Source organism: Cynocephalus volans, chromosome 1 (genome assembly GCF_027409185.1).
Source record: "Cynocephalus volans isolate mCynVol1 chromosome 1, mCynVol1.pri, whole genome shotgun sequence".
Lineage (NCBI taxonomy): Eukaryota > Metazoa > Chordata > Mammalia > Dermoptera > Cynocephalidae > Cynocephalus > Cynocephalus volans.
The window spans coordinates 36742055-36759310 of record NC_084460.1 but is presented as its reverse complement, the minus strand read 5'-3'; the positions used below and the strand labels follow the sequence as shown (position 1 = coordinate 36759310).

At 39.4% G+C, this 17256-nt stretch overlaps 1 protein-coding gene across 1 annotated transcript in view; it reads left to right on the top strand.

Annotated features, from left to right (window-relative positions):
* CHD6 (chromodomain helicase DNA binding protein 6) overlaps positions 1 to 17256 on the top strand; it is a 199976-nt gene that overhangs the window by 166052 nt on the left and 16668 nt on the right. Inside the window, exons 28-31 of the mRNA XM_063092193.1 lie at positions 10971 to 11031; positions 11801 to 12017; positions 13472 to 13680; positions 14713 to 16278. Of these exons, the coding sequence (XP_062948263.1) occupies positions 10971 to 11031; positions 11801 to 12017; positions 13472 to 13680; positions 14713 to 16278 (2053 nt within the window). The remainder of the gene's footprint in view (positions 1 to 10970; positions 11032 to 11800; positions 12018 to 13471; positions 13681 to 14712; positions 16279 to 17256) is intronic.

The following is a 17256-nucleotide window of genomic DNA, read 5'->3' as shown; positions in this document are numbered from 1 at the left end:
TTTCATTGTTTTACTATTGATTTTTGAGAATTCTTTATATATTCTAGATACTAGTCTTTTGTCAGGTATGTAGTTTGCAAATATTTTCTCCCACCTTGTAGTGTATCTTTTTATCCTATTCACATTGTCTTTCATAGAGCAAAAGTTTCTAAGTTTGTGAAGTTCAGCTTACCAATTTTTACTTTTATGGATCACGTTTGGGGTGTCAAGTCTAAGAACTCTGCCTAGCTACAGATCCTGGAGATTTTCTTCTTTGTTTTGTTTTGTGAAAGTTGTATAATTTTACATTTAAGTCTGTGGTTCATTTTAAATTAGTTTTCAGATAAATGGAGTGAATTAGATCAAGGAGGATTGTTTTGTTTTGTTTTTTTACCTATTGATGTCCAGTTGCTCTAGAACCATTTGTTTAAAAAGTTATCTTTCCTACACTGAATTGCTTTTGCACTTTTGTCAAAAAAAAAGTTGGGCTGATTTTTTTGTCAAAAAATCAGTTGTGTTACTATTTCTAGATTCTCCATTCTGTTCTATTGATCCATTTGTCTATTCTTCTGTCAGTGCACACAGTCTTAATTAGTGCAGTTGTATCATATGTTTTAATATGAGTTTCATAAAATGAATTGTGTGTTTTCTACTTTTCTGTTTTTTAATAGAGATTGTCTAGAATTGGTATTAATTCTTTAGACATTTGGTAGAATTCTTCAGTTCTGGGCCTGGAGATTTCCTTTATGGGGGAGTTTTTAAATTATGAATTCAATTACTGTATTTTATATTGGATGAGTTGTGGAAGGTTATGTTTTTCAAGGAATTGGTCTGTTTTATCTAAGTTGTCAAATTTACATCTGTTAAGTTGTTCATATTCTTTTATTATCCTCTTGATAATAGAATTTGCAGGGTTTGTAGTGTTATATTGTTTCATTCCTGATTTTGGTAATTTGTGTCCTGTCTTCTCTTTTTTCTTTATCAGTTTTGCTATAGATTTGTCAACTTTATCTCCTTAAAGAACCAGCTCTTTGTTTCAATGATTTTCTTTATTGTTTTTCGCTTTAAATTTTATTTATTTTTGCTCTTATCTTTATTATTTCCTTTCTTCTACTTGCTTTGGTTTTATTTTACTCTTCCTTTTCCAGATTTTTGAGGTGGGATCTTAGATTATTGGTTTGAAACTTTTTCACTTGTCAGATATATGCATTTAGTGCTATAAATTTCCCTAAGCATTGCTTTAGCAGTATGCCACACATTTTGCTGTGTTGTACTTTCACTTTCATTCCGTTTAATGTGGGTTCCCCCCACCCCTTGAGACTTCCTCTTTTGATCCATGGATTATTTCAATGTTTTTTATTTAGTTTCCAAGTGTTTGGAGATTTTCCTGTTACCTTTCTGTTATTGATGTCTAGTTTGATTCTGTTGTGATCAGAGAACACATTCTGTATGATTTCACTTGTTTTAAGTTTGTTAAGATTTGTTTTATGGTCCAGGATATGGTCTATCTTTGTATATGTTTCAAGGGCACTTGAGAAGAATTTGTGTGTATTATTCTGGTTTTATTGGCTGGAGTGTTCCATAAATGTCTATTAGATCTTGTTGGTTGATAGCATTGCTGAGTTCTTCAATATCCTTGCTGATTTTCTGTCTAGTTGTTTCATCAGTTGTTGAGAGGGGGATATTGAAATCTCCAACTATAATTGTGGATTTATCTACTTCTACTTTCAGTTGTATCAGTTTTTGCTTCATGTATTTTGCAACTCTGTTGTTTGATACATACACATTTAGGATTATATGTTCTTGGTGAATTAACCTTGTTATCATTATATAATGTCTCTGGTAATTTTCTTTGCTCTGAAACATACTTTATCTGATGTTAATATAGCTGCTCCTGGGCCGGCCCGTGGCTCACTCGGGAGAGTGTGGTGCTGAGAACACCAAGGCCCCGGGTTCGGATCCCATATACGGATGGCCGGTTCGCTCACTGGCTGAGCGTGGTGCTCACAACACCAAGTCAAGGGTTAAGATCCCCTTACCGGTCATCTTTTAAAAAAAAATATATATATATATAGCTGCTCCTAGTTTCCTTTGATTAATATTTGCATAAATATAACTTTTTCCATTCTTTTGCTTTCATCCTGCCTTTATTGTTGTATCTAAAGTGTGCTTCTAGCTCATTTGGTTAGAGCACAGTGTTATAACACCAATGTCGAGAGTTCAGATCCCCATACTGGCGGGCCACCTAAATAAATTAATAAATAGATATAAATAAATAGAGTTTCCTGTAGACAGCATATAGTTGGGTCACATTTTTTAATGCGCTTTGCCAATCTCTGTCTTCTAATTGGTGTATTCATATAATGTAATTAATGATATACCAAGGCTTAAGTCTGTCCTTTTATTGTCTTCTGTTTGTTTTCTCTGACTTTTGATTCTCTATTTTCTTTTTCCTGCCTTCCTCTGGGTTATGTGAGCATTTTTTTATGATTTCATTCGATTTATCTATATTGGTTTTTATTACCCTTTTAGTGGTTGTTCTAGGTATTTCATCTCATGTGTAACATATCACAATTCACTGCTGCTATTATTTTACCAGCTCAAGTGAAGTGTAGAAATCTTAATTTCAACTTTGTCCATTTACCCACCCCCATGTATAATATAATTGTCTTAAATATTTCTTCTACATACATTTAGAATCATATCAGGTTATGTTATAATTTTTTGCTTCAGCTGTCAAATATAATTTAGAAAACTCAAGCAGGAGAGGAAAGTCTGTTATATTTATCCATATTTCTGTTTACCGTGTTGTTTCTTCTTCCTGGTGTTCCAAGGTTTCATCTTTTATCTTTTTCAGTTTTGAGAAGTTCCTTTAGCCGTTCTTTTAGGGTAGGTCTGATGGTGATAATTGTCTTAGTGTTTCTTCATCTGAGAATGTCTTAGTATCTCCTTCATTTCTGAAGGATATTTTCACTGGATGTAGGATTCTGGGTTGATGATTCTTTTCTTTCAGCTCTTGGAAAATATTTTGCCACTTCCTCTGGCCTCCATGGTTTCTGATGAGAAATCTGCTGTTATTCAAGTTATTTTTCCCCAATAGGTAAGGTGTCTTTTCTCTTTCACTGCTTTCAGGACTTTTTCTTTGTCTGTAGTTTTCAGAAGTTTAACTATGATTTTGTGTGTGTGCGTGTGTGTGTGTGTGTGGATTTCTTTGAGTTTATCCTGTTTGGAGTTCACTCATCTTCTTTAATCTGTAGGTTTATGTCTTTTGCTTAATTCGAAGCATTTTCAGCCATGATTTCCATGAGTACTTTTTCTGTTCTGCCTTCTTTCTCTTTCCCTTCCAGGATGTAGACAAAATTAGATCTTCTGTTATAGTTCCACAGGTCTCTGAGGCTCTGTTCAGTTTTTTGCCCACAATCTGTTTCTCTCTTTTGTTCACATTGGGTACTTTCTGTTATTCCATCTTCATATTCAATGATTATTTTCTCTTTCTCCTCCACTCTGCTGTTGAGCCTGTCTGTTGAGGGCTTTAGTTTTTTAGGGTATTTTGTTTATTGTATTTTTCAAACCTGATATTCCCATTTGGTTCTTCTTTGGATCTTTGTTTCTTTGCTGAGACTTCTTCATTTGTGGGAAGTATGTGCAGAATTTCTCATGGACAACTGCTTTAAATTCTTATGTCAGATAATTCTGAAATCTCTGTCATCTTAGTGTTGGCACCTATTGATTGATTGTCTTTTTTCATTCAGTTTGAGATCTTCCTGGTTCTTGGTATGTGATTTTTGGTTAAAATCTGGACATTTTGGGTATCATATTGTGAGACTCTGGATCTTATTTAAGCCTTCTGTTTCAGTTGACTTCTTCAGACACATTTCTGGCAGGGGAGAGGGGTGGGGCAATCCCCTTGTTTCTGCAAGATGAGAGCAGTTCACATTGCCAGTCTGCTCCTGTTAACATCAGAAGGGGATGTTTCTCATTATTCTTGGGTAAGAGTAGTTTAGCTCCCCACATGGTCTTTGCTGACACCATGGGTTGGGGGTAGAGGACCACATTACCAGCTATCAGGGTCGAAAGTCCTAGCTCCCTACTTAGCTTTTTTTGACACCACCCTAGCAGGGGAATGGGGTATCTTGTTACCACCTGGAGAAGGTTGAAGTCTAGGCTCTCCACTTGGCCTTTGCTGGCATGGATTTGGCAAGCCACAGTTTTGTCTGTGTTGTTGGGCTGAAGTATAGCAGTTATTGTCTTTAACATATTCTTCATCTTCCCCTTTTCTGGTCCTTTGCTCTCTGAGCAGGCATTGGGGCTTTTTTTTTTTGTCTGCATCCTTAGGCATCTCCAGGTAGCCAGCATCTTTACCTCCAGATCTAAGATACGTGATGCAAAAAAGAAAACCCAGGAAATACACTACCATTTTGTTCCTTCGGTTGTGAGAGTCCCTAGTTTGTCCTTTCTTCTTCTCTTCACCTTTCAGCATTTTCTTACATTTGTTTTATATATAATGTTCAAGGGTTTTAGTTGTACTAAATGTGAGGAATAGGGAAATGTGCATATCCCAGAAGCAGAAGTCTACATTGAATTTTTTAAATGAAAATTTTATGGGACTTTGCATAAGCAGACAAACTTCACCAGGGTCCCAGCACTATTTGACCAAATTTTCTCTAACTTTGAGCAGTAGAGCAAATGTATCATGTCATGGTTTCTGGATTTCAGAGGTCACTGTAGCATTGTCCTCAAGTGACTCCATTGCCAGGGTCATCTCTTTCTTGTCCTGATTACCACCCAAGAAATTGTCAATTCTTTTCTATTCTATTGATTCTAGCTTGCAGAATATGTGGTATTTACAAGGGTAATTCAAAAAGTTCATGGAAAGATTTGTATTTTTTAAATTCTATTTTTCTGTGAACTTTTTGAAGTACGCTTATACTTTGGCCTCTAACAGCTCTTGATTCCTGTAACAGTAACAATGGTACCACTTTCCCAGAGTGGGAAATAATTATTTTTCAAAGATATGTTTGCCTATGTTCCCAAGGTTTGAGAAGCAGGAGATTGAAGCAAATGAACATGAAGCCTCAGACACTGGACCTAAAGGAAGTTGGTTCTGGTCTTCATGATTAAAATCTAAGTTCTGCCATTCCAGTTCCTATCTTATATTGTTATGACTTTTGTCTGGAGTTTGGGATGTGTTTTCCCATAGAGTAATAATACAAGCACCAAAGAAATGAAAGTAAAACCTTATACTTACATGGAACTTTACTCTTTCCAACGCACATTTTCCATTTGTTGAAGTTGATTCTCACTCAACTGTGTGAATTAAGCATATGAGGTCTTACTTTCCTCATTCGACAGCCAAGGAAACTTCAGGCGCTGGAAGTTAAAGGACTTTGTCAAATTCTCACAGCTTGTAAATGATAGAGTTAAGATTTGAAATTCTCTAGATATTCTGGTTTTCTTTTTCCTGATAAACTATTCTTTCAGTAGTCAAGAAAGTAGAAAGTATTTCATGTGTACATATATACCCCTTTCTCCCAACAGCAGCTCATATGAAAGGGCAGCCACCAGACTAACCGCAGGCCAGGCCTGACTCAGAAAGCTGTTCACGTTAATGTGTGTGTGCTTACCTTAGCAGTTAGTAGGCACTAAAGGGGTTGTGGCAGAACCAGTGAAAATTACCGATGTTTCCTTATCATAGGTTAAGTGCTGGAACTACTTTTGTATTCATTTATGAAATTAATGCCTGTATTATTTCTTTTACTTCTTCAAATCCTTAAAACCCAGGCTGTAGAATATAATAAAAAACAGATGGAATGGGAGTGGTTTCTCCCAGATGTTGAGGTAGACAGATCATAAACAGATTCAGCTCGACTTCTAGTCCACATGGAGGAATGGCCGGCATCCGAACCAGGCCTGCGGCCCACCCGTACTTCCCTCTCGCTGCCCCAGACCTGCACTTAAGACACTGGTTGGGTATTTCTCCCAGCTCTGTCCCCAGGCAGTTCAGTAGGCAGAGTTCAAGAATCCCAAAGCATTGTGTAAAGGGCCTATTGACTAGGGAAGTGGCCCTGAATTAAGCACACCTGGTCATAGAAAGGGGACTGATTAGTAGGTTGGCAGAATCTTAGCACTGAAAGGAGCCCCAGCACGTCTGAATAGTCTCTCAGTGTGCTGTTCCCTCTACAACATCGCTGTAATGGGTTCAGTCCAGGTACGTTAGGGACTTCCAGGTGTCTTTGCAGGAAAAAAAGAGGAACATACCATCTTCCAAGGAAGTCCATTTCATTGTTGGATGGTACATCCTTAAACTGAACCAGAAATCTGCCTCCCATTTGGTTCCATGGATTCTAGGTAGTACAAAGAACAAAACTGTTCTTTCTTCCTGTCTGATAGGATTTTAAATTCTTGGGGCCAGCTAGCTATCTTAATCTCTTTAGATTTCTCTTCAAGTAAAATATCCCTAGTTCTCCTATATTTCTTATCATATCATCTCCAGACCCTTCACTACATCGGTGCCTTCCAGGGCACACTGTAGTTTTTGTCCTCTTAAAATGTGGCATTCAGAGAATCGTAGAATGTTAGAGTTGGGAGGGACATTTGCGATGATCTAGTCTATTCCTTTTCCCATCCTCTCTCTGTTTTAATACCAGTAGCACTTTCAGTTGATAAACAGTTACAGATTTCAGATGCAGCTGGATTCGATGAACCTACAGAGACCTAAAGCAATTAGTCTAAAAGTTTATTTGGGTTTGGAATGGTCTGGAGCTTAGAATTATCAACAAAATCTTTCTCTGTCAAACCTATTTTGTAGGGAGAGTAACATCTCTTTTAACAGAAAGCGCTAGGTAATGGCACAACTTTTGTTAATTCAGTTATGTTGTGATAAGCATGTCTCATCCGTCCTGGGCTGCAGTTCTACTACAGATAGATGTGCTGTGTCTCAGTTGCTCCCTGCATCAGAAGGTCTGTGGATAGAAGGATGAAGTCATGGCCAAAGTGAGATCAGGAAAAACTTGCTGGGAAATTTAATGCCTAAAATGATCAAATCCTCTTGTAAGAAAACTTCAGTTAGGAACTGAACAAATAACTTTTTCTTGTGAATTAAGTGTTTTAAGAGTCTCTGAACTCAAATAGTAATATTTGCATGTGCAGTACTTTCACAATTACAAAGCACATTATCCCTTTAGTTAGGCATTATTCTTATCCCCTTTGTATAGAGGAAGAAGCTCAAATAGTTTTAATCAGCTGTGAAAAAGTCAAACAGCCAAGGGATGCAAGAGCAGTGTCTCCCCTGTTCACATCTTTTTCTAAGTCCTAGGTCTTTCCAGAACAAAATCTTTGAATTTTATGTTAATGGCATTTGATGTATATCTACTTTCTACATGAAGTTTATGCAAGAGTAGGATGCTTGATTTTCCTGCAAAATGAAAACCACAGTAGGGTCTTTTTAGCTCTGCCTTTGTACATCTTATTACCTCTAAACAGAAAGCCCTTGTGTTCTCCTCCTGGCAAACTCCTGTGCATCCTTCGATTTCTAGCTCAAAAGTCACCTCTTGAATGTCTTTCCCCCTACCTGATTTGGGTCTTGCAGAGTTGGTGACTCTTTTCTTGTTTTCCTGCTGTGTTTAAGAGCACTTATAACACTACTTGGCCACTGTTTGTTTATGTGTCTCTCATAGCCACCAGACTGGGCTCCGGAAGGGTGAGGATTCCATCATTTTTCACTATCGAAGCCCTAGAACCTAGCATAGTTTCTGACACTTAAGAGACACTCATTGTTTGGCCGAATGTAAGAAGACAGCTCATTACCCATTGTGTTGGCTCTGGGGTGTAGAAGAAACCCCTGTGTCTGCAGGTTCCAGCTGGTCCACACTTCTCCTGCCACCAGCTCACCCATGCCAAGACCAAATAGGGGAGGCAGCCAGGCCTGGAGGGGCAGCCACAAGCAAGGGAGACTAGACCTTCTATTTTCAGATAAGGAAGTGGAGCCTCATGACCCCAGTGGGGAAGATGCATGGAGTTCAATTACTTTTAGTCACTGAGGGCACTTTTGGGTCAGCCCAGTGCTGGTTCCGTCTACCAGAGGCAGTATATGGTTGAGAGCTCATCCTTTGGAGTCAGACCTTCTAATTCTGCCTTTACCACCTAAAAACTCTGTGTAATCTTGGATAACATTATCAACCTCCCCATTCCCCAGTTTCCTTCTTCCTAAGATGGATTTTTATAATGAATAAATGAAAGCATGCATATAAATATTCAGTATGGTATCTGGCAACTTACCTGGGGCTCAGTAGACCCTTGTTGTTGTTACTGCTGCTGTTTTATTATATCATGAAGCCTTCCTTATAGCACACACTTTAGTTGAAAGATAAAAATATTAAGTGATTATCAAGTAGTTGTGACTGTCGGTATTTCCTTGGTCCCACCCACCATTTCATGGGCATTTTGCTTTGTGCCAACATTTGATTAAGCAGTTTACATACGTCTCCTTGCTGTGCCCCACAATCACCTTATGAAGTACGTATTATTATCTCCATTTTGCAAAAGAAGAAATGAGCTTAAGAGAAATGGAAACAACTTGCTCAAGGCCAGAGAGCTGTGGACTGTGGGGCTCCAAACCACATGTGGAGAAATTGCCTTGTTGACGTTCTTCTTCTTGTCACTTTCTGGGACCCTTCACTCTGAAATGATTGATTCATACCTCTTCTAAGATGAACATTTATTTCAGATTGCTTCACATGAGCAGAACTCGAGGTACTAAATATTAAACTGCACAGTTCAGATGCAGGGTTTCCTGTGTGCCCAGATGCAATTCCCTGAGACCCAGGATTGTCAGTGGCTGCAGCATATCACACATTCACATTAAGTGGTTATTAACTAAAATTTTGACATCTTTTTTCACTTAAGCTACTGACAAACTAGATCTTCTTCATTCTGTCATTTCTGGAAGGAGGAAGTACCTCCAAGAGAGGACAGGATACAGAATAAATCACTATATATGTTTACTAACTATGCACCAACAGAAACTGCTAGATGGATGAGAAGGGAAACCTGCATGTGCTGTGTGTCTACCTCACATCAGGCTGGGAGCCTGCACCCATGGATTTGGAGTGTGATGAAGGCCACATCAGCCACCAGTACCAGTAATAAGGAGCATGGTAGCTCCAGGTCTGCCACCCATGTTTTATAGGATGTAAAACATTTCTCATGCTTGTACATTTCAGCATTTGAAGGATCTTCATGGATACTGTGAGGATATTTAAAAAGGTTCTCTGGCAGGAAGGTACATAAGGCACAGTAGGTTGTTTTTTTGTTTTTTAACTACCTAAATAGGACAGGAAGAGGTGGCATCTTTAAGTGCCACTTCATAGTGTACAGTAGATCAGCCTAAGGTTTCTACTCTTCATTGACATTAGGTGGTAGGTGACAGTTCTTGGCCTGGGGAAGGGAGATTAGCTAGTGTTCCTCAGTTTTAAATATATTTTCACTCTCCAAAACAAATTCTCATCTGTGACTCTCTTGTTGCCCTTTTTTAAATAGCTTGCTGGTTGAAAGTGTTGGCTGTCGATTCAGAATTCCTGTGTTTGACTTTCACCTCTGCCACTTGCAAGCTGTGTTACCTTGGGCAAGTTACCAAACATTTCAAAGGACTTATTTTCTTCGTCTGTAAAATGAGAGTAGTTGTAGTTTCTACCTCATCAGACAGTTCTGAAGACTAAATGAGATAAGATATGTAAAGAGTTTTCTACAGTATTAGCTATTACCACTGTTCTGTATAAGAGAGAAATACACTCAGAAAATGGGCTTCTGTTCCTTTCTACCTTCTCCGAGTTTTCTCTTCCTGGTCCTTCCATTGGTATCAGGGCTCAAGAGGGTGTTTTGAGTTTTAACTCTTGGCACTCGTGGGTGTCTCCTCGTTCCTACTGTATCTAGGTTACTGGTCTCCTGTCCTGTGTGTTCCAGTGCAGGTGGCACCAAACATTTTCTGTAAAGGTCCAGCTAGTAGATACTGTATCTTGGACTTGGAGCACATACAGTCTCTGTCACATATTCTTTTTTTTTTTAACTCTTTAAAAATATAAGAATTATTTCTAGCTTGAGCACCACACAAAAACAGTCTGTAGGCCACAATTTGCTGACCCTTGTTCTCTCTCACCCTGTGCTTCGACGTGGCAAAGTCTTGAATTCTGAGGTGGTTCTGTGCCATCGTTCAGGTCAAAAGATGCTAGTCAGAAAAAAACAAGTTTTAGTGTTAAAAATGGAGTCCAGTTGAAAAATAGCACAGTCTCTCCTCCCACCCCCAAATCCCATGTGCATTATATTTAAGGAGCTTTTAAATTTCCATTTCTAAGACCAAGATAGAGTTTGTAAAGGAATCCATTAGAGCCAGTTTGACAAATATACCAACTTGGACAAGCTCTGTGCCTGCAATATTACTCTAGATTCACTTGAAGCTCAAATCATGATTTTAATTTTAAATTCCTAGGATTTTGTGCCATCAGGTCTCATGTCTGGAGCAGTCATGTTTTATGAAAATAGTGTCTGTTGCTGTGAAATAAGCTAACCATAATGAACATGAGCATGACACTTTTTCAGAACAAACAAACAAAAAAGACAGAATTGCAAGCATAGCCTTTGTGAAATGACAGTATTAAATTGCAGGCGATGATGGTAAAACAAATATTTAAATTCACAGCCAAAATAGTACTTGTAAAATGTAATTGTCAGGGAGGGTATGTCAGTTCATCATTCCTTAAGGTGATTCCCTACAGGCAGAATCATTCCACATGGTTCCAGAGGAGAAAAAATGCTCATTTTAAATAAAGTCCTTTCTGGCTCTTTTAAGACTATGCATAAGTAAACTTTATTTTCAGGTACCATCTTGGTTCATGGGCAGGGGATGTCTCTTGTGCGTGCTTAGGGAAGGAAGAAATCTCTGAGTGTTTTCTTCTGAGCTGCAGTTTTGCTGATGGGCTGGCTTCATTTATCCCTAGGAGAGTTCCAGTGATGGAGGTGATGGCATTTTTGGTGAAAAGAAGGATGACAGCCGGGCAGGTGAGACTGTGTCCTTCTGAGGGCAAAAAAAAGTAAGGTCCCAGTTTGTAGTTATCCTGGAGACTATATGTAATAAAAGTGCAGTTTTTTAAAGAGACTCTTTTTAAAAACCAAGTAAGTTGACCATCAAACTCTCCTGGAGTCAATCACCCTAGTTTAAGTTCTATTTGTAAATACTAATATTCCCACTGATGTTTGAAGCCCATGGAGCTTTAACATGGCTCTGGCTTCCTCTACCTGTCAGTGAAATTCAAAAGTGAAGTAAATGATAGTATCTCAAGTTAGGATGGGATCTGAGAGGTAAAAAGGAATTATGATTTTATTGATTTTTTGATTTTTTTTTTTTTTTTTGAGAAAGGTTAGGGGTTTGGGGTTTGGTTTGACATTTTTTGTCTTTTTATTTTCTGAATTCAAACTTAACAGAGGCTTTGGCAGTTGGAAGGAACAGCTACACAAAAGCCCACAGTTCTATATGGAGAAAGTAACAAAGGGTCTGCTCATTCCTATGCTTTAGAGTAGGGTCCTCAAATCAGTTCTGCCCCCACAGAAAGGAACATCTTTATTTGAGAGATAACAGAGCTGACCATGGCATAAAGCTGTTTCTAAAGCAAAATGTCAGCCCTTCCAGCCTTGTTCCTGGCTGACTGGTAAAATAGTAACTACTTTAAGTCACTGAGTCAGCTTTGTTTTTACTTAAACAAAACCAAAAAGGTGTCACCCTTGTTTTAGTTCTGTTTGTAAATGCTAATATCCTCACTGATGTTTGAAGCCCAGGATGGCTCCGACCCAGACAGATCACCTTGGCCAGTTTCCTCGGCTCTCACAGCTCGTCTCAGACGTCTGGTCACTGTTTACCAGCGCTGCAACCGCAAGGAACTCTGCCGACCTGAAATTCTGGGACCAGGTAACCAAGGATACTGGGTTCAGGAAGAGATGTTCAGGAGAACCTCAGAAATGGACCTCATCAACAAGGAAACCCAAAAGAGGTAAAAGCCAATGGCCAGAGGGGCATCCCTGGGTAAGGTGGCAGAAGGTAAAGCTAATAGCTAGAGGGCAAGTGTATTTATGTTCTCATGTGAACTTGAATTGTCTCCAGAATTTATCAAATCTAGCCTGCAACCGTGATGATGTTGTCATGGTGACAGAGGAGTCTGAGGAGATCTAAGGCACTCTCTATTCAACAATTCCCAGACGTTTATGAGTTTACAACCTGATGCTCTTCCCTAAGTCAGACCCCTGAGTCAGGGGATGTGGTTTAACAACACCATACTGGAATTATATCAGACCATTTCAGATGTCCTAGTCCTTTTAGCAACAAAGGGAATAGTGTGCATTGAAGCTGTCTTATACCTGCAGGTCCTTATCATGTCATTGACAGCAGTAAATACCTTAAAATACAAGCCCAGAAGGAAGGTATAAATAACCAGGAATTACTTGCCTATCTGAGAATTAAGCTAAAAAAGGCTACAGGAGGCCAACACAGGCTAGGAATGATACCACCAGAGGATATCAACAAAGCTGAGGTTCTGTCTTTCTGATTAAATATTCAGTGAATTAAAAAAACACCACATAGCAAATTCAGTTGCTTCTCTGTACTGTTTCTGACTTTATGAAATTTTGTAATTCAGGGAAGATATTTCTCCCATCTTGCACAGCACAAAAGAGAAGAACCAGACCCCCTTTCCTGCTTCTCGCTCTTCCACTCACCCCTCACCCCACCCCAAATTCTTAGGTAGACTCTCTCTGGAGTGGAGAGCACCATGCCCAAGCTCCCCTCACAAAGTCTGTGGTGTTATATAATTACCTAGCTCCCCTAAGTCACTATCTCACTCCTATAGGATGTAGAAACTAAAGGACCTTTGTGTCCCAGAGAAGATCATTGCTATGGGCAACCAACCTATGTAAAACCAGGAAGAAAGCCAGCATGAGATGGGGAGTCAGGAGACTTGGGCTCCAGAGTGGTCACTTCCCTTCTCAGCACAGGTTCCTCGGCTGTAAGATGAAGAGGTAGAATTTAATGGTCTGGAAGGTCCCTCTAGGATTTTATGTTGTCATAGGGGCAGGAAAATTAAGGCAAGATACTTAAGCATATGTAGTATTTTTAAAGTCTTTATTTCCTACAAGTGTAAGTTAACTAGGTAATTCCTAAAATTGATGAATCAAGTATGTACACGTGATTTAGAAATAGGGAGGTAAATACCGGAAGAAAGAGCTGAAAGACTTGAAAGTGGTTATCTATTTGGGAGTAGGATGAAAGGCTGTTTGCATTATTAGTCTCAACACAATTTAACTTAAATAAAAATAAACAATGAAATAGATAGACAGACCTGCTTTCTTGATTTCATGGGCTCTTAAAGTAGGTGCTCAATAAGTAGTTATTGGCTTTTTTTAAAAAAGGAAGAAAAAACGGCTCACTCTTCCTTTCTGATTAAATCTCAAGGTGGACTAGGCGAGAACAAGCAGACTTCTATAGAACAGTGTCTTCCTTTGGTGTCGTTTATGATCAAGAAAAGAAAATCTTTGACTGGACGCAGTTCCGCATCATTTCTCGTTTGGACAAGAAGTCAGATGAGAGCCTGGAGCACTATTTTTATAGTTTTGTGGCTATGTGCCGGAACGTCTGTCGTCTGCCGGCATGGAAAGATGGTGGTGAGAAAACTCTTTGTCAGTATGTGGTCAGATGAGATGAGGAAAGAATGTGCTGATTTTCACATTGCAGAATTGCTTTAGGTATGTCTATCACAGTGGAGTCTAACTGAGGAATTCACGTAAAGACAAGTAGGTTTTTAGAAATTCATGAACTTCTAATTGGGTCCACCCTCATAAAATATCTCTCCCAAAATGATTTAACTCCACTGAAAGCTGAAATTCAGATTAAAACTTCACAAATATTGAGAGCCTACTCTTAATTAGTTTTTCCAAAGTATAGTTTTATTTTTTTTTTAAAGGACACATTGAGATTTATCCTACTCTGAACTTTGCACTGTCCTTAGATTAAATCTTAATAACTTTAAATGTTTTCTTGTGTGTTTACTTGTAACTGTTAAAAGTAAATGGACGTCATCTGAACATCCGCTGGTTGATTGAAGAGCCCTTCTGAGAAATTTCTTCCTGGTTAGAATTTACAATAGCAGGTTCCTTCAGGTCCACCTTCAGCCTCATGTTTGTAGATAAACTTGCTCTGGGCCATGTGACCGTATTTTAGGAAAACTCAAACAGACCATGAGCCTACCCAGTGTGAGTTCTGGGCTGATGACAGTATGCATAAACATCGTGTCTCCTTATCATGTGGCACGAAGTGTTTTCATTTGGAAAGATCTGGAGCTTGGAGTCACACTGACAAGACCTGGATTTAAATCCTGGTTCTACCACTTTGAGCAAGGTAGCTTATCTGAGCCTATTTCCTCATCCTTAAAAACAGGAACAGTGATGGTATACTGTAAGATTTTTGTGAGAACTAAATAATATATAAAGTACCTTGTCTAGAGGGTATATAGTACATGCTTATTTAATGGAAACTAATATTATTAACAGAACTGAAGTTTTCATGCTATTCTTTCTCCCGTGCTGGGTCTGTCCTTGTTTGACAAGGACCTTCCCATTTTAGCAAGGGGCCCACAGGACAGGGAGTGTCCAAGGGCCTCCTTAAGTGATAGGTTCTGTGTTTCCCTTTCTTTCAAGGTCCCCCAGATGCCACCGTCTACGTTGAACCAATCACTGAGGAACGGGCTGCAAGAACTCTGTACCGCATTGAACTGTTACGGAAGGTCCGAGAGCAGGTGCTCAAGTGTCCTCAGCTGCATGAGCGCCTCCAGCTCTGCCGGCCCAGCCTCTACCTCCCAGTGTGGTGGGAATGTGGGAAGCACGACCGAGACCTGCTCATTGGCACCGCCAAGCACGGGCTGAACCGCACTGACTGTTACATCATGAACGACCCCCAGCTGTCCTTCCTGGACGCCTACAGAAACTATGCCCAGCATAAAAGAACTGACACCCAGGCACCAGGAAGTTTCTGTTGCCTTTACCAGACCAACTCCAAACTATATGAGTCTCTTACATATACTCAAATGAGTAGGACTTCAGAATCCCTTGAAAATGAACCTGAGAATCTAGTGAAAATAGAAAGTAGAGATGATCCACTTGGTCTGCCTGGCATGACTTGTGAAAACTTTATTTCTAAAGTTCAAGATATCATTTCAATCAACCATGATGAAAGTCTGTTGTCTGAGTCCTTGGAGAACATGATGTATGGTAAGAAAGTGCTCAGCCGTGAGCCAGGCTCTTTTCAGGAAAGACGAAGTCCCAACATAGAATCCACAAAAGAAGCTGTGGCCACCTCAGCAAGCACAGATGGGAACTGCCAGTCTAGTGGCCATGAGGCAGAAATAGCTTCAGACCCTTCTCTCATGGGTAGCTTAGAAGCAGGTTTAGCTCAAATGAACATTAGAAGTGGAAAACATTTGTTGATGTCTGTGTCAAAGGAAGAGGAGCTCTGCTACAGTGAGGCAGGGCAGAGACTAGAAAGCATCGGGCAGCTAGAAGCCAGATGCTTAGCCTCACCATCCTTGGATCCGGGGAACGAAAGTGGATTTGTAGATATGTGCAATCTTAGTGTCTGTGACTCCAAAAGAAACCTATCTTCAGATCAGCAATTAATTGATTTATTAGAAAACAAAAGTTTAGAAAGTAAATTGATTTTGAGTAAGAACCACAGTGATGAGGAGGAAGAAGAGGAGAATGAGGAGGAAAACTTAGCTGTGGCAGCAGGCATGAGAGAAAGGCCAGAGGTTTTGCATTTCTTCGAGCCCACCACTAATATCCCAAGGCAAAAGAGCCGAGGCTTCCTTGTAGATGAAGCCAGAAAAGGAAGCCCAGAGGCAGTAGGCCAGACTCCTGGACCTCAGAGGGCTTTTGCTCCAGTAGCCTGTCAGTGCCACTGCAAACACGTGGAGAGGTGGACACGTGGCCTTGAGAATGACGAATTTGAAGTGGATAAATCCAAGGCTTATAACTCAGACCCATACAAAAGCAAAGCTAATAATATCACAGTGGAGGCTGAGCCCGCTGCTGTTCCATCAGAGCCATATAAAGTGAAGCATGAGCTTTTGAAAGAACCTTGGAAAGAAGGTGCAGAGGGGAAAAAAGGTTTCTTCACATACCCTCCTGAAGGCAGTGAGCTCAAGTCAGAAGACATGGACTTTGAGAATAAAGATGACTATGATAGAGATGGAAACTGCCATAGCCAAGGTACAGTATGTAGGACCTTATGGTGTTTTGGAAAAGCCAGTTCTTACAAAACAGGGAGATTGGGGGTGGAGGGAGTGTGCAGTAGTTTTGTAGCTTCTGAGGATGGACCTACCTACCCTAATCAAGTGTTTAAAACCAAAGGTCACAGGCCTTGGTCTGAAAATCATAAAAAGTAGCTTAACTGTGGTCATTTCAGAAAATTGAGGATGATTGTAGATAGTCACAACACCTTTGCTGCATCAACCGTGTGACTTCATACAACAGATGCTAAGTGTGGTGTTAAGAGGAAGTAGTTTGTTCTTCCACCAGATAAGGTGCTTCAAACTGGTTAAAGTAGAACAACCTTGGAATGTCAGGAACCTGCGTTTAATATAGATGCAATTAATTTTTCATGAACTGAACAAAAATAGGAATATATTTGATCTTTGTTAAGGTGAGCAAAAACACCATTTATTTATGTCATCATCAAAACTCTGATTTAATGTCAGTATGTTTGGTTTAGATTCCTTTTGGTAATTCAACAAAATTTTTTTAAAAGTTCAGAAGTAACTCAATAAACAAAAACATAGATTTGATCTTTTTAAATAGGGAAATCTTAGATAATGGTTTAAGTCAGAAGGAATTTCAAAATGTTAAGAAAGGAATCTAGGTGACCCTGAGATTCTGTATGCTTTGCAGGAATATAAATACAATGCTTAGGGACCCTGAGGAACAACAACAAATTATTTTTACATGTTGTTTTCATTTCTTCAGAATCAAGACGGCATATTAGGGTGAACAAAAATTGTCCCATTTATTGAACAAAAATTGTCCCATTTATCCTTCTCATTGTCAGAACAAAACAGAAACAAAAAACAGCCCTGTTCATTCCTGGCCTGAAGCTAGGTATTGGTGCTCAAGGTTTAGACAGCCACAGCCTCCCCTTTCTGGGACAGTGATTCTGTATTAAAGAGGAGCTAACGCTCCCTTGAGTTATGT